Source organism: Bos indicus x Bos taurus, chromosome 22 (genome assembly GCF_003369695.1).
Source record: "Bos indicus x Bos taurus breed Angus x Brahman F1 hybrid chromosome 22, Bos_hybrid_MaternalHap_v2.0, whole genome shotgun sequence".
NCBI lineage: Eukaryota > Metazoa > Chordata > Mammalia > Artiodactyla > Bovidae > Bos > Bos indicus x Bos taurus.
Window position 1 is genome coordinate 9465395 of NC_040097.1, and position 24986 is coordinate 9490380.

The following is a 24986-nucleotide window of genomic DNA, read 5'->3' on the forward strand; positions in this document are numbered from 1 at the left end:
ACAGTTTCGGCACCCCACCAGGACCAACATCAAAATCAGAGCCAGGACCCACCAGGATGTCTGATCAAAGCCCCAGCCATGGCCACCCCTAACAGAACCAATAATGTACTAAGAGATATACACACTCCTCCTTCCAGGTGGTGTCACATCCTGGTCAAGGCCAAGGGCCCCAGGCCAGCCTGAAAGCAAAACAGACACCAAGCACTCTCTCTTCTCCTGTCATTCCCAAGCAGAGGTCAGGAGGCAGGCAGAGCCCAGCATGTAACACCATCTCCCTACCTCCATTTCCCAATAGGTATCAGGACCTAGACTAGATGTTCTCTGAGGACCCTGCCAACTTGCAAATTCATTACAATGTTTCAGCAACTCCTAAATCTTTGTTTTTCCTGGTAATAAAGAAAGAAGTTGCAGACTCATTTAAGGACAAGCAGGCAATCAATGAAATGGAATAAACACCTAAGACCCTGGGGAACGTGAGCCCCTTAACAATTCTATGATTTTCCAACATATCTTCTAGATGTTTCCACCCTCCAGTTTTACCACTCACCCACAACCCCACCTGGACGCTTGCACACCCACAGACACAAAGACAGGCCCATATAACATAGTGGTCTCACTGTCTCTCTCCTGAACACATCTGCACTTTCCTGAAATTGCTCCAAAAACTCGTTTTCAGGCCCAGAGATGGGCTTTCCTCCCACCCTAGCGTCTTTGAAAGTTCTAGGCTCAGAGAGACCAAGAGATTCTCCGAGGGCCAACACAGCGGCAGATCCCAGTCTGACCGTTCGGCCCACGCTCTCTGGCCAAGAGAGAGCAAGACCGAGCCTCCAAGTCCTCCCCCCGGCCTGAGACGTGGGGACAGAGTGGTGGGCCAAGGGTCCCGCGCCCTTCCCTAGGTGATGGCGGCCAGACGCAGTCCCGCTGAGTCGAGACGCCACACACCTGTACCCGCCTCCTGCTCTGCTACACCTGTCCGAGGCCTCACACCTGTTCCTGCTTCCCTGCCACCGGCCGCGGCAGCCTCACCTGTCTCCGGTTCGCATCTGTGCATGTGAGATCAATACCCATCCCCGTGCACTGCCTTCCCCTCTTCCCCGCGGACCCCGCCTCACCACCGCGCTGGCAGGCGTGCAGAGCGGGCCGTCCATTGCTGTACGGCATCCAGATTTTCTTCAGGGGGTTCTGGGTCAGTTCCCGTGGGGACGCCATCCTGGGGCTTGGATGAGTCCGACTGCGCTGCTGCCAACCCAGCAGCCTGGCCACCTCGGGCCACTCGAGGCCCCGCCCCTCAGCCCCGCCCCTCCCAGAGCCGCGTTGACGCCGGTCCCATTCCCCGCAGGCCCCGCCCCAGGTCGAGTAGGCTCCACCCCAACAGAGGTGCCTGGCGTCCGACCACGCATGCCCAGCTCGCCCGAGAGCCCGTTTGGGACTAAGCGGGCCCGCCCTACATGCCAGGATGGAGGACGCGCATGCCCAGCTCCCCACAGGTTCCGGGCTCAGATGGTACAGGCCCCGCCCTGGATGCCCGAGCCCCGCACACCCGACGCTGATCTGCATACGCCTCACACACCGTCACGCCCTGGGCTCCCCAGCGTGCCCCCAGGACACGCGGTTCCCGTTCTGCGTGACCTCAGGACCCTCAGAAGGGGTTTGCATGGGTTGGGGCAGGTCTCCGTGACCCCCAGAACTTGGTCAGGAACAACCTGAAGGCCCCTGCGTGACTGGTCACCTGCCCACTGGCACAGTTGTCAACTCTCCTGCTGGCCTTGCACCCCGACCCTCCGAGTCCCGGGACTCTCCACTGCACACAGGAACAACCTGCTCAATCACGTTGAAAAAGCCCATTTATCTCATGGACGGGGACACAGAACAAATCTCAAAACTGACCGTGTTTCCCTCTTTGCTTTAGCTGCTGGGGAGCTCGGGGTAAACCCCAGCCCACCTGGAGCAGGTGAGTAGGACCAAGCTCCCAGGGGACTCATCCAACTCTGACAATATCTTCCTTTTCCTTCCAGGACTTCATTTTTACCAACTAAATTTTACATCATTAAGTTTACACACTTGTTCTTTTTTTTTTTTTTTTACACACTTGTTCTTTTTTTTTTTTTTTACACACTTGTTCTTTAATGAGCCTCTGCCTCTTCATCAGGAAAACAGAATATGTACTGTCATCAAGGACAAGATTCTGGTATGGATTAAATGTGTCCATGTCTGAGAAATCCGTTCTAAAGCTCAGTAATGCTATCATTTATTGTGTTATGCATCTCCCTCCTGTCTCTAAATATGCAGTGGAGGCAAGAGGCAGGGGAGAGACCCAGAGGTTCAGGAACACACCTGGCTCATTCTCTCCAGTCCTGAGTCCTCTGTCTCCTCAGCCCAGCCTCTTGAGCTTTGTACACTTTCTGCCAAGGCCTTAGCTGACACGGCTCCAGTCTGGGTCACACTGCCCTCTAGCGATGTCCTCCACTACATCCCCTGGTAGGACCACTGCATCCCCAAGGCCTCTCAACCGAACCTGTGCCCGGCTGGGACTCAGGGGCTGGGGCATGGGGCAAAGGCTCCACCCAGTGCGCCACAGGGGCAGCGTGGCTTCCTCTGCCCAACTTGCCACACTCCTGCCTTGAGTCAGTCCTCCAAGTCCCAGCCCAGCCCTTCAGAGCCTGGCAAGGACCTTTGAGATGACTGATGCAGATGTCTTGCTCATTTCACAGGGAGGGAAGGTTAAGGAGGTCCACGTGCTAGAAGCCCACACAGACCTTCCCTGGAAGCAGCTCAAGCTGCCTCCCCAGGGAAGTCCCTACCTCAGACCGACTCAACCACTTCCGCTCTTTTTCAGCCTCCCTCTTCAGTGTCCACCGGCCACCTCCCTCCCTGCCTCATGCCCAGCAGCTGGCACACCCACGGGCAGGTCCTGATGAGCAGCATGCCCCTGGTGACCTCCTACCCACTTCCTATTTCTCCAAAGCCACTCATGCTGTTCCTGACACAGCCCTCCTGTTTGTCTCCTGGCCACTACAAAGGCCATTCTGGGGCCACGCTAGCCTCAGAGACCTTGTCACCACACACCCACACCCTGTCCAACCCCCAGCACTCATTGCAGAGTCTCCCTCCTCTAACATCCACAGACATCCTGCACCTTCTCAGACCTGCCATTCTCCTCCCTGGCCCTCTTGGAGTGTTAGTCAAAGGTTGGGGATCAGGGACAGCCAGGGTCGGGCAGGAGGCCAGGACCAGGTCTGGGAAGCTAACTCCATGTCCAGAAGTCTGAGTCCAGCTTCCCAGGGAAGCAGTGACTCTGTACCTCCCACTCTTGCCCAAACAGTCTGACTCTGGGTTGACTCAGACACTCCCTCCCAAGTCCCCATACCCAGGGTGGGGCCACATGTCAACAGCAGGAGGAGCCTGGAGCCCCTCCCCACAGCCAGGGTCACCATCTGCTTTGAGGATATTCCCCATCTCCCCTGCTGTGGCTCCACCTCTCACATAGGAAACTGAGGAAGGGGAGAAGGGCCCAGAGTCACAGAGTTGCCTGCCCACCATGCAGGATGGACTCAGCTCAACTGCCAGCCCTCGCGAACCTCACCTCCCACACGCGGTGTACTATACCCACACATCCCACCTCCATACCTGCACTCTTGCACATTCCCTGCACTGAAATGCTCTACTGGCTTTCCCCTCCCTCAGCATCAGCAGGTGTCCAGTAGAATAACTGGCCCCTGTGGCTTGCCCTCCTTGGGGCCATTCCAGAGTGAGCCAGCTCTCCTGGCCCAGGGGTGGGAGGTGTGCTGGGATGTTGTGTATGAACACATCCTGCTCAGCCTCCCCCCTGCCCCGCCTGTGACCCTGCCTGGCTTGTGCCGGAGGGCTCCTGTGGTGTCCTGTGCACTGACCACTGGACCTCCTCCCAGTGTCCCAGGCTCCAAGCTGCAGGATGTCCTCAAACTCTTCCCAGTCCCCATATCCGCTGGGCAGTCCTGGCCCAACCACCATGCCACCCTTTGCAGCAGAAAGGCCAGGGACCTCAGCGCATCCCACACAGACCCACACACCAGTCCGCAAACGTATGGTGCGCACACAGTCACGCGTGCACACGCACTACCGAGCCCCGTGCTCAAGCCCGCGGCCTGCCTCCCACTTTATTCCCTCCTCCTCTCCTCTCTGTGACCACTGGGAGGTTGGGGAGTTCCCAGGAGTCCCAGTGGCTCTGGCCATTTCTAGCCAAGGATCATCCCGTGTCTCCCTGGGAGCCGAGCTCACACAAGGTGTGAGGTTCCAACTCGGGAGCGGAGAGCCATGTGACCGAGCAGCCCTGGTCTGCACTTGCTGATTCCCGCCTGGCACAGGGCACACAGTAGGTGCTCAGAGTGCCTCAGGACCAGCCAGGGCACACAGTCCGAGGTGCTCAGAGGTTCGTGATTGGGACAGAGCACACAGTAGGCGCTTAGAGCAGCTCAGGACCCACACAAGCCACACTGTAGTTGCCCTGGAAATGCTGGTTTAAGGGCTAAAGTCACATCGTATGAAAAGCTTCCCAAATGAGCCTCTGAACCTTCCCAAGCTGGTATGACCCCTGAGGGGGGACCTGGACAAGTATGACCCCTTGGAGGCCAGCAAAGGGCAGAGCGGGAGGCCCTGGGGCAGCTCCAGCGGGTTGTCCCTCCCCCTGGGCTGGAGGAAGCAGCTATTTATAGTTCCCCCCTTGGCCCAGGTCCCTCTCCCCGGTGAGGCGCCAGTGCCCACCCCCTCCCTGCCATTGACAGACCGATGCCCCCTCAAAGCACCCCTAATCCCGGAGAGACCCCCAAAGCTCTCACACCCCCGTCTAACACCACCTCTACTTCGCCCAGGTCTTTTCTCAGTCCGCCCACCCTCTCCACCCTGCCCGGCGCCTACCCCGTCTGCTGCTCCCTGACCCGGGTTCCGTCGGGGAGCTGCCTCCTTCCATACCTCTGTTCATCCTGCTCCCGAACTGGCCCGGGCCGCCGCCCCCTGTGGCCGGGATTGGGGCGGCCACGCCCTCTAGGCTCCGGAGAGCACCGCCCCCCCATGGCTCCGCCTCTCCGCCCCGCCTTGGGCCCGCCCCCCAGGGCTGCTGACAACTGTGAGATCTTGGTCAGTGCCACCCCCCACCCCCGCCCCCGGCACCCCCGGCGGCCACACTTCCGACAGTGCTAACTTTCTCTCCAGCAAAGACCCAGTGTCTGCCCTCGTCTCCAGCCCGAGTTGTCTACACTACCCACAGTTCCTGCCCCATCTGCTGGCAAGCCTGGCCACACACTCCAGAAGGCTGAGTCTCATCTCCAAACCCGCCATGGAGATGGGGTTGGGAGATTAGGCCAAACCTGCAGCCTTCCACACCGAGGACAGGTCAGTGAAATCGGGGCGGGAGAAGGGGGTTAGAGGAGCGGCTCTGACTCCGCCCTCCTGTGTGTCACTGCCTGAGGGCACATGACTGTGTGATTCTTGTCTAGCCCATTCTCCAGTCACTATGTTTATTAAGGGATTTCTTTGCGGGCGGGAACCTTCATGTAGGTTATTACATCACTCAGTGCTCACAAGAAACGTAGTGGCATCACTCGGCTTTACAGAGGAGAAAAAAGAAAACAGAGGCTTGGAAAACTGAGGCTCAGGACTGTTCAATGAAGGAGGGGCCAGAGCCCCTGTCAGCCTGCGCTCCCTTCTCCCCTGAGCCATGTGTGTGCAAGGGCAGAGCCAGGGGTGTGGGTAAGACAGCACCTGGGTGTGTGCTGAGCATGCTTCATGCAGATCTGGGGGACAGGCTCCCATTCTTCTCAGCCCCCTCACAGGCCCACACCTTGTTCACACGCACAAACAGCTGTCAGATACACAGAGATGCAGCCACCCATGCGTATAAACTCCTGAAAGATGATGCTGTGAAAGTGCTGCACTCAATATGCCAGCAAATTTGGAAAACTCAGCAGTGGCCACAGGACTGGAAAAGGTCAGTTTTCATTCCAATCCCAAAGAAAGGCAATGCCAAAGAATGCTCAAACTACCGCACAGTTGCACTCATCTCACACGCTAGTAAAGTAATGCTCAAAATTCTCCCAGCCAGGCTTCAGCAATATGTGAACCGTGAACTTCCTGATGTTCAAGCTGGTTTTAGAAAAGGCAGAGGAACCAGAGATCAAATTGCCAACATCTGCTGGATCACGGAAAAAGCAAGAGAGTTCCAGAAAAACATCTATTTCTGCTTTATTGACTCTGCCAAAGCCTTTGACTGTGTGGATCACAATAAACTGTGGAAAATTCTTCAAGAGATGGGAATACCAGACCACCTGACCTGCCTCTTGAGAAATTTGTATGTAGGTCAGGAAGCAACAGCTAGAACTGGACATGGAACAACAGACTGGTTCCAAATAGGAAAAGGAGTACGTCAAGGCTGTATATTGTCACCCTGCTTATTTAACTTATATGCAGAGTACATCATGAGAAATGCTGGACTGGAAGAAACACAAGCTAGAATCAAGATTGCCGGGAGAAATATCAATAACCTCAGATATACAGATGACACCACCCTTATGGCAGAAAGTGAAGAGGAACTAAAAAGCCTTTTGATGAAAGTGAAAGTGGAGAGTGAAAAAGTTGGCTTAAAGCTCAACATTGAGAAAACGAAGATCATGGCATCCGGTCCCATCACTTCATGGGAAGTAGATGGGGAAACAGTGGAAACAGTGTCCGACTTTATTTTTTTGGGCTCCAAAATAACTGCGGATGGTGACTGTAGCCATGAAATTAAAAGACACTTACTCCTTGGAAGGAAAGTTATGACCAACCTAGATAGCATATTCAAAAGCAGGGACATTACTTTGCCAACAAAGGTCCGTCTAGTCAAGGCTATGGTTTTTCCTGTGGTCATGTATGGATGAGAGAGTTGGACTGTGAAGAAGGCTGAGCGCCGAAGAATTGATGCTTTTGAACTGTGGTGTTGGAGAAGACTCTTGAGAGTCCCTTGGACTGCAAGGAGATCCAACCAGTCCATTCTGAAGGAGATCAGCCCTGGGATTTCTTTGGAAGGAATGATGCTAAAGCTGAAACTCCAGTACTTTGACCACCTCACACGAAGAGTTGACTCATTGGAAAAGACTCTGATGCTGGGAGGGATTGGGGGCAGGAGGAGAAGGGGACGACAGAGGATGAGATGGCTGGATGGCATCACTGACTCGATGGACATGAGTCTGAGTGAACTCCGGGAGTTGGTGATGGACAGGGAGGCCTGGCGTGCTGCGATTCATGGGGTCGCAAAGAGTCGGACACGACTGAGCGACTGATCTGATCTGATCTGATGCGTATAAACACCTCCTCCCCCAACACACACACAAGACAAGGCTGCCACAGCCACAGACCTCGCACGTACGAGCGTCCATCTATGCCTGGAGATGCCCCCATCTGTCTGGGGTGGGTGCTGCCTGGGAACCTCCGCCAGCACCTGTCTGTGTGGTGACCTGTGGGGGCAGGGCAGACCTCTGTGTCTGGCCTTAGATGGGCGGTTCTCTCCGATGCAGCCGTGGTATCCTGTGTTGAGGTTCCTGTAAGTGGCATTACGGAGCCCCTGTATGATGGTGTCCGGAAGCTCTTGACTATGGGGCCTATCCATGACCAGACTCCATGTGGCAGTGACCATCCACGGTAGTGTCCAAGCTCTCCAGACATATACGGTAAGTCTGGGGGGCTCCTAGGAATGGCTAGAGTCCATTGGCAACCTGGCATGGCCATGTGCATGCTGTCCACATACACTGTGACTCTGTGAGGCACTTTGATATGACAGTGACTCCATGTGGCGGAGTCCAGATGCGCCATGTCCAGATGCGCCATGTCCGGATGTAGGTTCAGCTCCGCCGCTGCCCTGCCAGTCTCCTCCATCCAGGGTGGCTCCATCCTTTTGACAGCCTCCCTCAGGCTCAGCGGCGGCCGACCTGGGCCAGGATGCGGGCATTGGCAGCAGCCTGCTCCCTCACAGCCCTGGCCCGGGCCTGCTCCAGTAAGATCTGCAGGAGGCCAAGGGGGACGTCCAGCGAGAGGGTGATGCGGGGGCCAGGGTGGGGGTCAGGGCTGGGGCGACCCCAAGCAGCGGAGGGTGCCGTGGTGCTGCCTGAGGGGCTCTCCGAGGTCACGGGGCAGGCAGTGGCCTGGGGAAAGTTCTGAGGGAGGAGCTGGAAGCCTGGGGTGGGGGTTGCTGGGACAAGCAGGGTCCTGCCCAATGTCAGGACCATCAGCGTGAGCAGAGCCCACCTGGTCATCGTGTAGTCAGGCTGCAAGGAGAAAACAGGTTCAAGGCAGGGGCTCTGGTTAGCTGTGGCCCACGGACAGAGGCAGATGGCAGAAAGCAGATGGGGAAAGCAGAGAGAGAGAGAGCGGCCAGGCCAGGGGCAGAGGGACGGAAGCAGAGATGAAGGGACAAGGAGAGAGCCAGAGTGACACAGAGAAAACTGAGACAGAGCCAGGCAGAGAAGGGGTCGGAGGGATGGAAAGAGTGAGAAAGAGAATGGGACAGAGATGGACAAAGAGATGGAGTGACCCAGAGACAGAAAGCCACAGGTATATCTGGATATGGATGTATTTGAGAGAGACAGAGAGATGGCGGGGGGTTGGGGAGGAAGAACAAGAACAAGAAAGGGCAGGGAGAGGGAGAAAGAGATGGAGATGTATCAGAGGGGGATGGAGCAAAATAGAGGGAGAACGGAAGAAAAAGAGACAGTGTGATGGAAATACGGATGCAAAGAGAGACACAGAGTGACCCAAGGGGAGCCTGAGGTTTGCGCGAGAAAGCATGTTGCAGATCCAGGGCACAGAAAGGCAGGCAGGAATGGGGGTCCTTGAGACAAGGAAGCAATCAGAGGTCCCAGGGCACCTCAGACCCGAGACCTCCACTGACCCAAACCCCAGATCCACTCTACCCCAACGGTCCTGTCCATCCCCCAACCCCAGGCTCACCAGCAGCAGCCTCCTCTGGGGTGAGCTGTGCCAGGCAGTGCTCCTCTGCACCGGTCTGCTCCTCCACCCCCTTCGGGGCCCATTTATCTGGCTTGAGGCCGCCCCCCACCCATGATTCATCCTCTCCTGGGGGGCAGTGAAGGCATACGCTCAGCCCCTACCCTGTCTTCTTTCTGGGGACAAGTTGGGGGCTGAGGGTCACAGGACAGTGACAGGCTGGACAGAGGGACTCTGTACCCACTCGGATAGCATGGCCCTCCCAGGGAAAACCTGCCCCCCTGACACCCACACCCCCCGCAAACAATCACAACAGGGGCCTTTTAAAACAGCAGCTTTAATGACCCCCCAGAATCAGCACCATGTCATCACTAGCGTGGGGCAAGGGGCGGGTTGGATTCAGTCACTTCCGCTCACTGCCCAAAGCCTCCCCCAACACTGAGTCATCGGCCAGGGAGGCAGCAGCCACAATGGGGGTCTGTCCACTGAGGGGAAGGCGAGACCCGTGGAACAAGTCACTGAGATAACGGACACGCTCACGCACGCTCACGTGCAGACAGGCCTCTAGCACCAAGGGGGGGGGACGGCAGGGTCCAGCCGGGACACCGACTCCTCCAGGGGATGCTGGACTGGGCCTCAGCTCCGGGCAGCACCTGGGCAGGGCAGGCGGGGTTCAGCCGTCTAACGCAAGGGCCACAGAGGACGGGGGAGCCGGGGGCACAGTGGGTGTGGGGGCTCTGCCCACAGAAAGGGGTCCTTACTCAGGTCTTTAAGGGAGGGAGCACTGAGGGGTACCGTACTGGGGACTCCACCCAGAGCCAGGCTTCTCTATCAGCTCTTTGGTCTGAGGCGGGGTCTGTCCCAGGTCCCCCAGTCTGGGGAGGGGGGGCAGCTTCTGACCCCGGATCCTGACTCTGGACATAATCTGGGCAGGCCCCTACTGGAATGGAGGTACGCTCGTACCTGTCCCTTGACTGTGGGCCGCCTGGGGCAGGCAGCGGTGCTCACAGGCCTCCCGGGTCCCAAAACGGTTGGCATTCCCTCCGCAGCCACCGTAGACGAAGGGGTGACAGGCCTTCGTGCCCCCCGCCCCAGCCCGATGATACCAGCGCAGGGTGTAGGCACTGCAGGAACCCTCGTCCAGTGGAAGCGAGCAGGGGTCTGGGGGTAACGGGGCGGGGCAGAGAGGTCAGCCGGGACGGGCTCGGCCTGCCCCTCCCCATGCCCCTGTGGGCCCAGCCCCCTTCCTCACCAACGTCATCCCAAGGAGCCGCGGGGTCCTGGTATTCCTCCATGGAATACTCAGAGTATTCATACTCATCGTCCTCGGGGGGCACCTGGCCTGCACGCACAGTAAGGGGGTGCTGTGAGCAGGGCCACTGCGGGGCCCGGTTCGTGCGGCCCAACCCTGGCCTCCCACGCGTGTTCCCTGCATGTGCTCCCTGTACACACGGCGTGGGCCGTGCATGCACGAGCGGCCCTATGCGTGTGTGCTCCCGCCCCACACGCCCCCCAGGCTGCAGCCATCCTCACCGTCCTCCTCTGCGTGGGACACGCGGAGCACGGGCACGGGGTGGAGCTGCGGGCCAGCGGTGTCTGCTGCGTAACTCGGGAGAGGCCCTGGAGCCGAGAGCAGGGGCCCGGGGCCCGGGGGTCAGCCTGGTGGCCGCCCTCACCAAGCCCCTGCTAAGACGACCCAGGCAATGGGCACAGCAGGGCCTGGCACGAGGCAAGCTCCGGGAGCAGAAAAGACCAGAAAACTACTCACGTGATCCAGATGCGATATACTGGCCCTGACAGGCTGGAGAGGGCAGAGAAGGGGCCAGGGAGAGAGACAATAACAGAGAACAGGAGACAGAGGCGGAAAGAGGCAGGGAGAGAGGCTCACGGGGGGCAGAGACATACGGAGGGGACGGAGAGAGTGACAGACGGCGGGGGAGAGGAAGGGAAGCAGACACAAGGAGAGAAAGAGACCAAGGGGGAGAAGTGGACCAAGGGCGAGAGAGAAGAGGGGAACAGGCCAGCCAAAGGTGAGAGAAGGAGAGAGGCAAAGGGTCAGGAGCCGGCAGGAATGGAGAAGGACAGGGAGAAGGCAGAGGAGGAAGGAGATGAGCTTCACTCTGATGCCCCCCAGGGCCGTCAGAGCCCCCGCCCTGTACCCCGGCGCCATATCTGGCTTGAGGAGCCGGCTCTGCTCACACCTCCTCCCCTCCACACACGGCCATCCTGGGCACAGAAGCACGTGTGTGCCCACCTCTGCCCGCGTCTCCACTTAGGGTAAGCATGTCTGTCCTGAAACACCCATACTTTGTGTATCCATCTGTCTCCACCCACCTCCCTGACTGCTTGCCCCCTGGACATTCTGGGGGTGCTGCCTGCCTCTGTCTAGGGGTGCGGGGATGCAGTGGGGATGGGACCCAGGAGACTCCAGGCTGGACCCCACTCACCGCAATGTTGACTCATCTCCTGACGCACAAGGCCCCGAATGTCATCCTCCTAGGAGCCCAAGACCACAAGGGTCATGAAGGAACCCATGGGTCACGGAAGGACAAAGGGTACGTGATGCAGGGATCGTGGAGGAACAGTGCAGAGTCAGGGCCCAGGGTCCAAGGGGTCGGGAGAAGGAGGCAGGGCACCACCCCGCCCCCCTGCCCCACACACACTCACCGTCAGCGCAGCTTCTCCCTTTTCACCACGGGGCCCCGTGGGGCCTGGTCGCCCCTGTGGGCGATACACAGGGCTGGGCTGTGACCTCTGACCTCACGGACCCCCCCAGCCTTTGACCCCAGGCCCAGGAATTCCCACTCACCTGCTCCCCTCTCTCTCCAGGAGTTCCAGGGGCCCCAGGGGCACCCACCACGCTCTCTCCAGGGGGACCTCGCTCACCCTGTCAGACACATGGACTGAGTGAGCAGGGTCAGAGGCAGTGGGGATCAGAAGTAGGACAATTTGGGACCGTAGTTTCAGAGGTTGGGGCAAGGATATTGGGGGAATGGATTGTAGAGTCAGAGGTCAGGGAGGTTGCAGAAGGATCAGTGAGGTTCAGGGGTCAGGAGTCGGGGCCTCTCACCTTCTGACCCTGAAGTCCTTCAGGGCCTTTGGGACCAATGCTGCCAGGTGGCCCGGGAGGACCACTAGAGCCATCACTGCCCCTGGGACCTGGGAAGCCCCCCACTCCTGGGGGTCCCTGGGGAGGGAGAGATCAGGGTCAGTGATGAGAGCTTCCAGAGACCCCAGGCCCCTCAGTTCGCCATGACCTCAGCCTCCACTTACCCGCTCCCCTTTCTCGCCCTGGTCACCCTTGGGTCCTGGCTGCCCATCGAAACCTCGGTCACCCTGGGAACAGAAAGAGGCACGAGAGTCCCTTTGCCTCAGCCTCCCCAATTCAGCCCCCATGAGCCCGCAGGCCCCATGGCCACCACCTCGAGTTCCTGTGGCCTACCAGCCAGAGACCCTGAGTCCACCATGATTCCCAGGACCCCACCCTACTGTGATGCCCCCTACCCTGGCCCCACCCATTTCCCCTTCACAGACGCTCCAACCTCCCCCTGACCTCGACCACCCTAACCCTCAGCCCTGAGGCATGTACTGCGCCGCCTCCTACCCCACAATCCCCACTGTGACCCCAACCCACCCTGAAACCTCAGGACCAACCCCACTCCACCCCACAGTATCCCAACCTTCCTTGACCCAAAACCTTCACGACCTTATCTTGCTGTCCCTGCCCAATCCTGAACCCCACTGTCCACTGTGGAGGGACCCCCTTACCTTGGGACCGATCAGGCCCTCCTTCCCAGGGGCCCCTGCCTGGCCTGGAACACCCGGCTCCCCCTGGAGGAGAGAAGACATTAGCCAATTCCTGGCCCACCCATCCGCTCCTCACTCTAGGGGTGCCCCACACTCACCAGCTCTCCTCTGCGTCCTGCCAGCCCTGGGCGGCCCGGGGGGCCGGCTTCTCCCTGCAGCGATCAGGTGGAAGGGTCAGCCTTAGGCCCCAGGCCCCGTAGACCCCACGTCCCCCCATATCCCTCATCACCCCTGTACCTTATCTCCCTTCTCTCCGTCGAGGCCACAGGCTCCCTTAATTCCCCGTTCACCCTGAAAGAAAAAAGAAGTAAGAAAGTGACCTCCTACATACCTCACCTATGACCCCTGACCCTGAAACCCCTCTCCAAACTGCCCTTAGGTACTCCAACCTCTGACCTTCCCACCTCTGACCTAACACCTCACGTTCAACCCTAGATACCACAGCATCTGACCCCAGATACCTGACCTCTGACCCTGGATACTTCACCCTCCAACATCAGGTCCTGATTATGGGGAAAAAAAGCCAGCCCCCTTCCCACCTTGAGGCCCCGGGGACCCATGAAGCCAACATCTCCTTTGTCTCCTCGGACACCAGGGACTCCGTCTTTTCCTGGGGATCCCTGTGGGAAAGGTGTTAATGAGGTCAGTGAGGGCTCAAAAGGAATCACTCTGGCTGTAACGGACAGGGAACACCACAGGGTAAGAATTGTCATGGGGGCCAGAGCCACTGGAAGGGCAGGGTTTTCCGCGGCGACGTGTGAGCCACCACAGGGGAGACTGTGAAGGTAGGATCCCTGGACAACAGGAGAGTGCTGGTTCACTATAAGGTCAAAGGTCACCACACAGGGCTGGGGTCCCTGGTGGGGTGGCAGGGGCACCTTACCGGTTCGCCGGGGATCCCTGCGGCACCAGGCTCGCCCTGTGGGGAACGCAGGTGGGAGAGGGCAGCCCTTCAGTGCCACTGTCCCCCGTGCTGGCCCATCTGCCACCCTCGGCGACTACAGCCAGGGCCCGGTCTGCACACCAGCCCGTGTGAGTACGCGTGGGGCCAACAGTGAGGGAGGCGGGAACCCTCCAGTGCTCAGGGGACACCCCGGACAGGCGGGTGTGACCCATGGCTCCGGGTCAGTGCCTGGGATGGGACTTGCCTTGGGTCCCATGAGTCCGCGCGCTCCCAGCAGCCCGGCTGAGCCCTTGTCACCAGGCTCTCCCTTGGTGCCCTGCAGCAGTGACAGGAGAGGGCCACGATTAGGACCAGAGCAGGCTGCAGGCTCCCAGCAAGACCGGAACCTGCCAGTTGCTCGCACACAGGCCCCCAAGGCCCCTTCCCACCAGCCCACGCTCGTGGCTGGGACTGGAGACCCTGGCCATGGGGTGGCTCATTTCTCACGCCGGAACCCCTGATTCCTGCCACTCCTCTTACCACTGGGCCCCAGCCCTACCTGGAGTACCCCTAACACCCAAGGAGCCCCCTTCCTGTTCCCACAGGGCTCCTACAGGGGCCACAGTCCAGACTGCCCTCCAACCTCACATCCAGGCCCTGGAGCCCCTCCCACAGAGCCCCCATCCTCTCAGCCGCCCTATAGTTGCTACAGCTGACAGAACCCCTTCCCCTCAGACCCCCAGAAATCCCTTTTCCATCCTCTGCTTCTGTCCTCACAGACCCTCCCCGGGGCCCTCCAGCTTGCAGGACCCCCTTCCTCACCCTGTATAAACAGCCCAACCTCATCCCCATACCTTCTCTCCAGGTTCCCCGCTGTCTCCCCGAGGTCCTTTGTCACCATCTATTCCCCGAGGCCCTCGTTCACCCTGGGTCAGGGCCAGAAATCAGGGTCAAGGGCTACAAGTCCCTTACCCTCTGAGGGTTTGAGATCTCAGATCCCCGGGTCCACCCCGCACAGGAGCCCCCCGAACACACGGGCCAGACCCACTCACCGAGTCCCCCTTGGCACCCCGTGGCCCCGGAGGCCCCAAAATCACAGCTGAGTCGCCCTGAGTGGACAGGGGGAAGTCAGAGGAGTGAGGAGCACCCTGAACCCCCTGCCCTCCCCCGTGCCCCCTGAGCCCTGCCCTCTCCCGTGCCCACACTCACCTTGTCACCCTTTAGTCCTGAGGCACCAGCGTCACCCTGTCGGGTAGGAGAATGTGGGTCTCACTCCAGTAGTGAAGCCCCAGATCCTGAGTTATAAGACCCGTCCCCGCCCACACTCACACCAGGGGCCTCTGCTCCACATCCTTACCTTCTCCCCACGTTCTCCCCGGATGCCTGGGGGACCCTGCACGAGAGATGATAATGAGCTAAGGGAATCTGGGGGGACCAGTGGGCAGATGGCTCAGAGTGCAGGGGAGGACTGGAAGGCCCCGGGGAATGGGGGAGACAAGGGACCAGAGAGCAGATGTGGAGAAGCAGAGGGCAGCAGAGGCTGTGGAGACCCCCAAGGGCACAGAGGGCTCAGGCAGGGGACTGGGTCACGCCACTGCTCCTCTCCCCCAGGGGACCCACCGCAAGTCCTCGGGGTCCCTCCAGGCCGGGGCGGCCATCTTCACCCTGCATGGTGACATTAGATTCAGTGACTCAGTAAGTTGGAAATCAGAGGCGAGAGCCATGAGGAAGGGAGTCCCAGTGTGGCTCCCTGCAGTAGCCACGGCCGCAGGACAGGACATACTCACCCGGACACCGGGCTCCCCACGCTCGCCTCGGGCCCCAGGCAGCCCTGCTCCAGTGTCACCCTGGAGATCAACGGGACACCAGGGGTCAGTCAGGGCAACTGGTGGAGGGCAGAGAGTCACGGGAGGTGGGTGGGAGTTAGAGGGGATGACGGGTCAGTGGAGGCTGGAGGAGGGGACGAGTCAGCGGAGGCTGGAGTGGGGGACAGGTCAGCAGAGGCTGGAGGGGATGACAGGTCAGCGGAGGCTGGAGAGGGGGACAGGTCAGCGGAGGCTTGAGGGGGGGGACGGGTCAGCAGAGGCTGGAGAGGGGGGCGAGTCAGTGGAGGCTGAAGGGGAGGACGGGTCAGCGGAGGCTGGAGGCGGCGGTGCAGGAGAGGGCCAGCAGCATTGTCGCATCTACCTTGTCTCCTTTGAGTCCAGGGACCCCAGGTACTCCCTGTGGGCAGCGAGATGAAGTCAGTCTGTGGCTCAGCCCCCAGCTAAGTCCCCAACACACAGCAATCAGAGACATGGGGCATTGGGGCGTTCCACTCACCGCTGACCCAGGTGGTCCAGGCGGCCCCAAGGGACCTGGGGCTCCCTCTCTCCCTGGGGCACCTGCCAGACCCTATGGTAAAAATGAGGCAAGAGAGAGGAAGGGAGATTGGGGAACCTTCCTCCCATGCTGTTCCCCCAAGAACAGGAGCCCCCTGGGCAGGGCTGGGTCCCCTCCTCTTCCTCACCCGCAACCAGATCCAGAGGTCCTGGGCCCAGCAAATCCCTACACGCAGCCCTTGGCCCCCTTACCCGCTCTCCACTGGGGCCCGGCTGCCCCAGCTCTCCTCGAGGGCCTGTCTGACCGGGGAACCCCACAATACCAGGAGGTCCGGGGGATCCGGGGGGCCCTGAGTCTCCCTGGAACAGAGATAGCAAAGGGAGGAATGGCCCTAGCAGGACCCCTTCCCAGGACTAGCCCCTGAAGACCCTCTTCCTCCCACCTCCAGGCCCCCCACCCCACCTTCTGCCCCCACCACTAGGCACAGGGTACAGTTTCACCTTTAGACCTGGAGGGCCAACTGGCCCAGGGGGCCCCTGGACCCCAACTCCTGGGTCACCCTTCAAGGCAAAGAGGAGTCAGATTAGGCTCAGGGTGTCTCGGGACGATGACCCCCATCGGGAATGCCTTAGGGCACGTATACCTTGTGACCTTTGGGTCCTGGAGCCCCCTTCTGACCCTGAGAGAAAACGAAGTAAGCAGCACTTGAGAGCGGGAACACGAACCCAGAGCTCAGGTATGGTCCCAAAACATTCCCAGGGGAGCTTGGAGGTGACCACAGGCATTTGGGACCAGGGATGTGAGTGCAGGTACATGGGAGTGTAGACAGAGGCGGGATCTCAGATGTGTCCCAGTCCAGGGAGCTTAGCAATGACCACAGATACGACCACAAACATGACCACGACATGAGCACAGACAGGAGCTCGGATATGGGAGCAGAGCCAGGGCGGGGGAAGGGGCAGCACCAATACATGACCAAGGAGGGGCCACAGAACTCCCACAGGCCCCGAGACCAGGAGAGGAGACCAGAGCACGCGTGCTCACAAGAGAGGGCCGGGAGACCTAGGAGGAGCACGTGCAAGCCAGGATATTCGACCCCCGTGTGCTCCGGGAGCAGGACCCCGAGTGCTGGAACGTTCGGCCAGGCTCAAGTTCAGAGGTGCCCAGCCCCGGGAATGTTCCCTCACGTGCACGACTACACTCCTCAACCTGGACTCGGACTCGCCCGGACCCCAGACTCACATCTTCGCCAGGGTCTCCAGGCTCCCCCGCACGGCCAGCTTCACCCTGCATAGACAGTGGGGTGAGGGTGAGGGTGTGTGGCCACCCAACCGTACCCCTCCCTGCCCAATGCTCAGACCCTGGGGCCAGGCCCACCTCACCTTCTCGCCCCGCGGCCCTGGCAGTCCTCGGTCACCCTTGGCTCCCTGCGGATACAGGGGTCAGGAGGACACATGGGTGTCAGGGTCCCAGACAGCAGAGACTCAAAGAAGGAGCAGGAGGCCAGGCCGGGTGGGGCGTATCATGGAACGTGAGGGTCACGGGGTGGGTGACCTGTGTGCTGGGGGTTCCACACTCACCGGCTCTCCCACCAGGTCTCCAGCAAGGGCTCCAGGGGCGCCCTGATGAGAGAGAAAGGTCAGTGGGATTCCTCAGCCCTCACCCCCGCCCCCCCCGCCCAGGGCCTCCCCCACACTCACCTTCTCTCCCTTTGCTCCAGGGGGCCCGACCACAGCCTGCGGGGAATGCCTGGTGAGTCACCCCACTTCCTGCCACCTCCCCACCCCTACCCCGCTGTCCAGATGGGAGGGACAGACTAAGCCTGGGGGCTGGGCAGAGGAGCTGATGTGGAAGCTGGGGGTCAGGAGCAAAGATCACCTGTCCAGGGGTCCCCATGGGTCCCGGCTCTCCTTTAGGTCCGACAGGGCCTGGCAGACCTGGTGACCCCTATGGCAGAACAGCGGGCAGAGGTCAGTGCCTCTCCCTCCGCTACCCCTGCCTCCCAGCCCTTCTCTCCCTGCGGGCGCGTGGTTGCACAGCCCCCATTGCAGGCCCGCAGCGAGCTTCTCTGAACACACACCGGCACACCGGGGGCTCCTCTGTCTCCATCTTTCCCAGTGGCACCATCACGACCTGGCGCTCCCGGCTTTCCCGTCTCCCCCTGAGAGGGAAGAGCTCTGTCAGGGGCCTGCCCGCTGACTCCCGAGCCCCAGAGCCCGGCCCTGACCCCCAGGACTCACCACTTGTCCAGGCAAACCCGGTGCCCCTTGAGGACCCTGTGGGGAACAAGTCGGATGTGAGAGGGACATGGAGAGCAGGGGACCCAGAAGGGCAGGGACTTCGTGTGTCCCCACAGGGGCCTCACTCACCACCAGGCCTGAAGGGCCAGGGGGCCCGGGAAGTCCCACGGCTCCAGTAGGTCCAGGCAGGCCCTGGAGGAAGCGGGAGTTGAGGGCAGTGCCAACCCCGCCCAGCTCCCTGTGACTTCCCCATGGGCTGGGCCACTCACCCGTCCTGGTGGTCCTGTCTCTCCGGGCTCCCCCTGCCAAAAACACAGACACTGAATGAGCCGACAGATGGACCAGAGGCCCCTCAGCCCCAGTCCACAAGCGGAGCCCGCATGGACGGGGCACCTTGGTGCTCAGCGGGGCAGTGACGTCCCCGGAGGCTGGCAGACATTGTCCTGGTGCAGGCAGGCTGCTCTGAGTCCCTGCCTCCTTCCCCACACATGCCTATACTCACCTTTAGGCCAGAAGGTCCCTGGGGTCCCGCAGGGCCAGCAAGACCCTATAAAAAAATATCAAGGGCAAGAAACAGGGGTCCGAGTTGCACCTGGACTTACGGACTAACACAAGTTTTCCACCCGATGTGGGGACTGATGCCTGTCCCATGCCCACCAGGCAGTGCTTCCCCACCACTCACCGGGGCCCCGGGTGGTCCAGGGTCTCCATGGCCGCCCTGTGGGAGAGAGACAGAGCCAAATTGGGGGCAGGGAGTCAGTCCTACCCTTCCAGGGAAACTGAGGCAGGACTGCCCATTGTAGGGGGTGCCATTAAGAAGGGAGCAGGATTCTGGGGTACTCACCGCCGGGCCAGGGGTCCCCCGTGGACCTTGCAGACCCTGTATAGAGAAGGGAGCTGCTAAGCCTCAATCTGGCCTCCCGTGGGAGACCTTTGCCTGGAGGCCCCACCTCTGGACCCTCACCCCTCCCAGGTACAAGTCACCGCGTACCCATGAACTGCCCCTCATGGACAGTACACATGGGCCTGTGCACACACACAGCCATCAGACATGTGCGCTTGGACCTGGGCAACCAGGCACACCCCATCACTGGACACAGGTGACCTGCATGCAGGGCCAGCACACCGCAAAAGGGTGACTGTGCCCCAGAACTCGGCCCAGGCTGTTCCTGCTTCCACTCACCGGCTTCCCCTCGGGCCCAGCCACGCCGCGCTCTCCTGGCAGACCCTAGAGAGAACGTGTTTATGGCCACACCGTCTCGTCCCCCATCCCAGCTTCCCCTGAGACAGTCCCGGGCAGAGCAGACTCCAGCCCAGATGACACAAGTGAGAGCCGTGCACTTGCACGCACGTGGCGCTGTGGGGCAAGGACTCACCGGGCTGCCATTCGGACCCCTCTGTCCAGGCTCTCCCCGGTCGCCCTTGATGCCCGGCTCACCCTGCAAGCGGAGTGTCGGACCCTGAGCATCACTGCCGGGTGCCCACGCACACACCACCCCGGCACGCCCCCTGCGGAGGAGGGGAACAGCGTGGTGGGATGACAGGAGGTCTCACCCTGTCTCCTTTGGGGCCTCGGTCGCCATCACTGCCTGGATCCCCCTGTGGGAATGACATGTCACCCAGGCCCTGGTGCCACAGCAGGGGTGGCCCCCAGGCTGAGCCCGCACACGGACCTTAGCACCCTTGAATCCAGGGGGTCCTTGTTCTCTAGAGAGCCCAGAACCTGGCTCGTCCACGGCCACCTACAAGCACAGGATTACAGGGCAGAGCTGTGCTGTCACAGTAGCAGGAACAGGTCGTCCCAAAAGGTTGTGGGTTCCAAGTCACCGCACGGAGCTTCTGGGGCCCAAGCTCCCAGTGGCCTCTTGGTGACAGCAGTCACAGGCTTGGGCAGAGCTGGGGTGATCACCTTGGGGCCTGGGGGTCCGGGGGGTCCAGGGAGGCCAGGAAGGCCGTCTCTGCCCTGCAGAGAAGAAGGAAATGGGTGGCCATCCCAGCACAGCCTGCAGCCAGTCCCGCCCGGTGAAGCCCTGCCCAGCTCACCTGTTCTCCACGTTCTCCTTTCTCTCCCCGTTCTCCCTGAAAAGCAGATACCAAGGTGGGGGGTATGCCCATGGGGAGTCTGGCTCCCCCTGACCCCACTCCCCCGGCCACTCCCACCAGCCCCCAGGCTCACCCTCTCTCCGGGTCTTCCGGCCTCCCCCACACTCCCAGCTGGGCCAGGGAGCCCAGGGATACCAGGCTTCCCAGGCTCCCCGGCAAGGCCGGTAGGTCCAGGAAGGCCCCTCTCCCCCAGGGCCAGGCCAGGTGGCCCCCGAGGGCCGGGGTCTCCACGATCTCCCTTTGGTCCACGTTCTCCAGAAAAGCCGATGGGGCCCTGGAGGAGCAGAACAGTACATGCTGGTGGTCACCGACACCGTCCACAGAACAGCCCCTCCCCGCTTGAGTACCCAGCACACACCTCCTTGCCTGGGGGGCCCCGCTCGCCTGGGTCCCCCTTGGGGCCGCGACGCCGTTCAGGCGTGGGCAGGAAGCCACCAGAGCTTTCTTCCCAGGTCTCCACGATCTCCCGCAGGGCAGATGTCTGGGTGACATGCAGGGTCAGAAGAGGAAGGCCAAGGCTGCAGCCACCCATGCCCTGGCCAGCCCTGGGGGCATTACGTGTCCCGTGGGGCTCCCCGCGGCCCCTGTGTCCAGCCCCCATCAACCTACCTTGATGCCAATATTTTCCAGCAACCGCTCTGCATTCTGGGGACACAAACTGGATGAGGGGATGCCCACAGAAGAAAAGGCCCCACATTGCCCCCCAAAACAGCCTCTATACCCTCGTCCCCTGGCTTCCTGCCTAGAGGACCCTTTAGCCCTTGGCTGGGGTGACTGGAGGCCACTGGAAGCCCCTCCCTGGCATGTCCCATCACCCAGGTTCCCGTCCATGTAGCCCACAGGAATCCCAACAGGGCAGGGGCCCTAGCATATAGGACAGCACCTGTGGCTGCAAGCGGAAGGGGGCGGAGGCGGCCCACAGACATGCGTGGAACAGTCAAGGACCATGTCCCAGGCTTCACTCACCACCAGGCTCCCAGGCTCTCCTCTCAGGCCACGCTCTCCTGGGAGGCCCTGGAGACACCAAGAGGTAAGCTGCTGGACCCAGCCTGGGGTGCAGCATGTGGGTGCATGCGTGGGTGCTATGGCTACCGGGGCAAGTGAAAGAGGTGGGGGCCTCACCTGCTCCCCTCTGGGTCCAGTCTCCCCACGGTCACCCTGAGAAGAAGAACAACTGGTGGGAAAATGCCCCCACTCTGGGCAGCCCGCCCACCGTACCCCTCACCTAGCATCCGCACACTCACCTTGGGGCCTGAACTCCCCGGGACGCCAGGGAAGCCCTGAGATACGACAGAACACAAAGAGGTCATGGGGGATCACGGCCTCCAGGGGTGGCAACCTAAGGCCCCCGTTGATTGCTCCCAAGTCCTGGAACTACCCCAGATACTCACCTGCCCGGGAGGGCCGACCTGCCCCGGGAGGCCCGGGGGGCCCTGGAGTCCAGGGCTACCAGGAGCTCCACGCTCACCCTTGGGGCCGTCACGACCCTGTGGACGATACAGCCAGCATCAGGACCCTGAGACCCCAGGAGGGAGTGGGGTCACGTATCACAGGGCCAGGGTCAGGGGTCAGAGATTGCAGAAGACGCCAACACTCACTTCTCTCCCAGGGGCGCCTGAATCTCCCTTCTCTCCCTAAGGAAGACAAGGCTGCTTCAGACCCGGCCCCAGTCTGAGCCAGAGCAGAATCCACGCGAGGGCAACTCACCTTCCTCCCATCTTCTCCAGGGTCCCCGGGTTCTCCCTGCAGGCAGAGGACGCACATCAGATCCAACAGAGTTAGGAACTGTCCGTGTGTCTCGCTGTCTGTTGGCAAATCCTGTGTGTACCTCGCTCCGTGTGGCCATATGTATACGAGTGAGTGTGGATGCAAATGCATATGTCGGGATGTCGCCACGTGTATCGCCCCTCAGAGCCTTGGTGGTGGGTCCACACCCCCACAGAGGTCCACGTGCAGCCTGGGGCCTGTCACAGCACGCATCCGAGTGTGGCTGTGTGGTCTGTGTGTCTGTGTCCTCAGTGCCCCTGAAACGGGGCCTCACACCTGTGTGCCTGCACCTCTCCATCTGTGTCTGTGCCCTTCGCCTGTGCCCGTGGCCATGGTTATTTTAGCCTGAGTTGGTCCATCCGGGCACAGGTTGGCATGTCCACCTAACCGTGTCTGTGAGGCTGCCTCTGTGTGTGCGTGGACATGTGTTTCCAGACGTGTCTGTGTGTGTGGGTTAGGTACACGGGTGTCACTGCACATCAGCCTGTATCTACGTGTGTGCCCCTTGTGTGTCGAACGTCTGGGCTGTGTCCAGGTGCTAGCATTTTTTTGGAGGTTTCCCTGTGTCTAGACACTCACGTTTTTCCCATTCAGGCCAGGCTTGCCATCCTCGCCCGGCTTTCCCTGTGGGAAGAGATCATTGGTCAGAAGTCAGGGTTGGGGTGAGGGCAGGAAGGAGGCAAAAGGCTACCATGAAAGTGGGACTCACCGGTGCTCCAGGGGGACCAGCAGGGCCAGGGGGGCCCTGTTCTCCTCGAAGGCCCGGAAGTCCCTGGAAAAAGTCTTTGCTAGGATTGAGAGGGTCGCTGAGATATCCCCTGGGGCACATCCATGGACTTGGAGGACCCCACTAGAAACCTCCTCCAGGGTGGAGATCCCCCCCAGAATTGGGAGGTACCATTGAGGTCCCAAGGCTGAGACTCAATAGGGTAGGGTGTCCTCTGCTGAAACTCCCAAGGGAAGAAGCCTCAGGTTTGGGGGGTCCTACTATAGGCCCCAAGGCAGAGAAGACTGGAAAGCAGAACTCTGCTCAAACCTGCCTGCCAGGGGACCGGGACCCTACCAAGGACAGGACTGGACCAACGCCCCTACTGCCAGTAACTATGTCAACCAGGCTACAGTTTATGCTGGACCCCTGAGCTGCCCTCCATCCTAACATCCCCCCCTTACTTACGTCTCTCCCTGGGTCTCCGGCCTTGCCCATGGCACCCTGAAGAGAGACTCAAGTCAGGGAGTCTGCAGTGGTCATGGGGTCAGGGGCACTGTCCTCTGACAGGGCCACTAGTTCCTGTGAACCCCCTAGCCAGGTGGGGTACTAGGAGACACAGATAACCTAGCTGGCCCCAGAGCTCATCAAGACCCACAAGGCTCCGGAGACTGGGGCCATACGAAGGGACTAGGGAAGAGGCACAGCCACGCAGTGACCGCCACAACTCACATTCGGCCCAGGGGGACCAGAGGCTCCTGGTTTCCCATCCAGCCCACTGCGGCCATCCAGGCCAGGAGGGCCCCGGTCGCCCTGGGGAAAACAGAGTGAGTAGTAAGAGGCCTCGGAGGATGAGATGGATCTGAGAGCCCAGGCTCATAGTCGGAAACCCTCCACACCCTCTCACCTTTTCTCCTGCTGGGCCTCGAACACCTGGGTCCCCCTGAAGGGAACAAGGTCACAAGGTCAGTGAGAGGAGAGGGCAAGAGGGACACTTAGGCTGATGGTACCAAGTGCATCACTCACCTGTGGGCCTGGAGGCCCCCGAAGTCCACTGACGCCCTGAGGGCGGGAGAGGAAGAAATCAGAGCAGGGTTTCCCAGGCCCACGCGACCCCTTGGGACCAGCCACACTCACCCTCTCCCCAGAAGCTCCAGGGGGGCCAGGGTCGCCCTTGGGTCCTCGTGGACCCTCCTGTCCTCGGTCCCCAGGCTCTCCCTGTGGCAGAGACGAGCGTGTTGAGGGAACAGCACTGGGGCCACAGGCGCGCCTGGGGCAGAACCAGTCATGGGGGCGCTGAAATGCCTCGCCACGCTACAGCCTCACTCCACCCCAGAGCCTGGTACCTTCTCTCCGGCTCCAAGTCCCACGTCCACCTGTGGGGGAATGGCCAGTGAGAAGAACAGTCCAACTAGGGGAAGAGGAGCGGGTGAGGACCAGTGAAGACATCCAGGGGCAGTGGGGAAAGTGGGAGTCAGTGAAAGGGATGTGTGGGGCCAGTAGGGGCAGGTGGGGGAGATGACAGAGGATCAGACCGAGTCAGTTCTTACCAGCCGTCCAGGGGCTCCTGGGGGACCCTAGGGAAGGAAATAACTGTAGTCAACAGGAACTCTGGGGCCCCACGGGGTAGCTCAGATTTGCCCCAAGCTCACCTCTGCTTCCAAATTCCCTGCACCTCAATGCCAAGCCCCAGAAGCCAGATCAGGCCTGGGGATGACCACCAGGGCTCCTGATCTTGATCTCCAGGCCCTTAGCGGAGGTGCTCCCCAGACAGAGCACCGCAACCCTCCATCCCCTCTGTGCCTGCAACACCAGCACTACTCACTGGCTCCCCACGGTCACCCTTGGGTCCAGACGGTCCAGGGCTCCCCTGCAGAGGCAGAGGGTCAGGGTCAGTGAGGAGGGGCGGCAGTCTGGGGGGCTTTGGAAACACCCGAGGGACTCATGGGGATCCTTGTGGCCTTTGAGGGTTGTGATGAGGGGTCACAGGAAATCACTGTGAGGGTTGGGCATTGCAGGGTTGGGGTGGCAGGGTCAGAGGCTGGGAGCTGGATGGTTGGAGATGGAAGCTGAGGTTAGAGTTCAGGGGTCAGAGGTCATGACTCACATTTCGTCCTTCCTCTCCAGGATCTCCCTGGTCTCCCTTCTCACCCACAGGCCCCCGAGCTCCAGGCGCTCCCTGAGAAGAATAGCTGGTGTGAGACGG

The 24986-nt window shown here is 60.7% G+C and overlaps 3 protein-coding genes and 1 long non-coding RNA gene across 8 annotated transcripts in view; 1 reads left to right on the top strand and 3 right to left on the bottom strand.

Moving 5' to 3' along the window:
* Positions 1-5014, bottom strand: part of PFKFB4 (6-phosphofructo-2-kinase/fructose-2,6-biphosphatase 4) — a 41476-nt gene extending 36462 nt beyond the window's left edge. For 2 of the 5 annotated variants that reach the window (XM_027522755.1, XM_027522752.1), the window contains exon 1: positions 4894-4968. In XM_027522755.1, coding sequence (XP_027378556.1) covers positions 4894-4957 — 64 coding nt within the window. In that variant the 5' untranslated portion in view covers positions 4958-4968. Of the gene's footprint in view, positions 1-1112; positions 1289-4893 lie in introns of those variants that run through there. The other 3 variants (XM_027522754.1, XM_027522751.1, XM_027522753.1) reach the window with 2 other exon arrangements.
* A 123-nt stretch (positions 5015-5137) lies between these two features.
* LOC113880559 lies at positions 5138-11392 on the top strand. The gene is made up of 3 exons (XR_003507768.1): positions 5138-5367; positions 7527-7679; positions 11087-11392. It is a non-coding gene; the product is annotated as an uncharacterized LOC113880559 (long non-coding RNA).
* UCN2 (urocortin 2) lies at positions 7282-9177 on the bottom strand. The gene has a single exon (XM_027522848.1). The coding sequence runs from the start codon at positions 8259-8261 to the stop codon at positions 7923-7925; it is 339 nt and encodes a 112-aa protein (XP_027378649.1). The 5' UTR covers positions 8262-9177; the 3' UTR covers positions 7282-7922.
* Positions 9272-24986, bottom strand: part of COL7A1 (collagen type VII alpha 1 chain) — a 30455-nt gene continuing 14740 nt past the window's right edge. Inside the window, exons 54-118 of the mRNA XM_027522847.1 lie at positions 24888-24959; positions 24606-24650; positions 24331-24357; positions 24127-24156; positions 23918-23998; positions 23807-23842; positions 23688-23723; positions 23513-23593; positions 23249-23284; positions 22784-22846; positions 22654-22698; positions 22015-22050; positions 21906-21941; positions 21699-21794; positions 21552-21587; positions 21430-21465; positions 21274-21321; positions 20917-20952; positions 20666-20788; positions 20381-20581; positions 20248-20283; positions 20114-20167; positions 19878-19946; positions 19759-19803; positions 19581-19643; positions 19388-19432; positions 19049-19084; positions 18887-18922; positions 18707-18751; positions 18474-18506; positions 18334-18396; positions 18205-18240; positions 18045-18125; positions 17843-17911; positions 17665-17700; positions 17545-17586; positions 17347-17391; positions 17207-17251; positions 16608-16643; positions 16465-16524; positions 16216-16323; positions 15965-16036; positions 15830-15865; positions 15430-15489; positions 15263-15307; positions 15000-15035; positions 14852-14887; positions 14695-14751; positions 14497-14568; positions 13908-13979; positions 13643-13678; positions 13299-13379; positions 12997-13050; positions 12858-12911; positions 12721-12783; positions 12226-12288; positions 12023-12139; positions 11762-11839; positions 11620-11673; positions 11400-11448; positions 10721-10753; positions 10486-10572; positions 10205-10294; positions 9916-10113; positions 9272-9605 (exon numbers count right to left, since the gene is read on the bottom strand). Of these exons, the coding sequence (XP_027378648.1) occupies positions 9589-9605; positions 9916-10113; positions 10205-10294; positions 10486-10572; positions 10721-10753; positions 11400-11448; positions 11620-11673; positions 11762-11839; positions 12023-12139; positions 12226-12288; positions 12721-12783; positions 12858-12911; positions 12997-13050; positions 13299-13379; positions 13643-13678; positions 13908-13979; positions 14497-14568; positions 14695-14751; positions 14852-14887; positions 15000-15035; positions 15263-15307; positions 15430-15489; positions 15830-15865; positions 15965-16036; positions 16216-16323; positions 16465-16524; positions 16608-16643; positions 17207-17251; positions 17347-17391; positions 17545-17586; positions 17665-17700; positions 17843-17911; positions 18045-18125; positions 18205-18240; positions 18334-18396; positions 18474-18506; positions 18707-18751; positions 18887-18922; positions 19049-19084; positions 19388-19432; positions 19581-19643; positions 19759-19803; positions 19878-19946; positions 20114-20167; positions 20248-20283; positions 20381-20581; positions 20666-20788; positions 20917-20952; positions 21274-21321; positions 21430-21465; positions 21552-21587; positions 21699-21794; positions 21906-21941; positions 22015-22050; positions 22654-22698; positions 22784-22846; positions 23249-23284; positions 23513-23593; positions 23688-23723; positions 23807-23842; positions 23918-23998; positions 24127-24156; positions 24331-24357; positions 24606-24650; positions 24888-24959 (3843 nt within the window). The 3' untranslated portion in view covers positions 9272-9588. The remainder of the gene's footprint in view (positions 9606-9915; positions 10114-10204; positions 10295-10485; positions 10573-10720; positions 10754-11399; positions 11449-11619; positions 11674-11761; positions 11840-12022; positions 12140-12225; positions 12289-12720; positions 12784-12857; positions 12912-12996; positions 13051-13298; positions 13380-13642; positions 13679-13907; positions 13980-14496; positions 14569-14694; positions 14752-14851; positions 14888-14999; positions 15036-15262; positions 15308-15429; positions 15490-15829; positions 15866-15964; positions 16037-16215; positions 16324-16464; positions 16525-16607; positions 16644-17206; positions 17252-17346; positions 17392-17544; positions 17587-17664; positions 17701-17842; positions 17912-18044; positions 18126-18204; positions 18241-18333; positions 18397-18473; positions 18507-18706; positions 18752-18886; positions 18923-19048; positions 19085-19387; positions 19433-19580; positions 19644-19758; positions 19804-19877; positions 19947-20113; positions 20168-20247; positions 20284-20380; positions 20582-20665; positions 20789-20916; positions 20953-21273; positions 21322-21429; positions 21466-21551; positions 21588-21698; positions 21795-21905; positions 21942-22014; positions 22051-22653; positions 22699-22783; positions 22847-23248; positions 23285-23512; positions 23594-23687; positions 23724-23806; positions 23843-23917; positions 23999-24126; positions 24157-24330; positions 24358-24605; positions 24651-24887; positions 24960-24986) is intronic.

Bases quoted from the DNA above. Each gene is read 5' to 3' on its own strand.
- UCN2 (XM_027522848.1), bottom strand. From the start codon at position 8,261: ATGACCAGGTGGGCTCTGCTCACGCTGATGGTCCTGACATTGGGCAGG.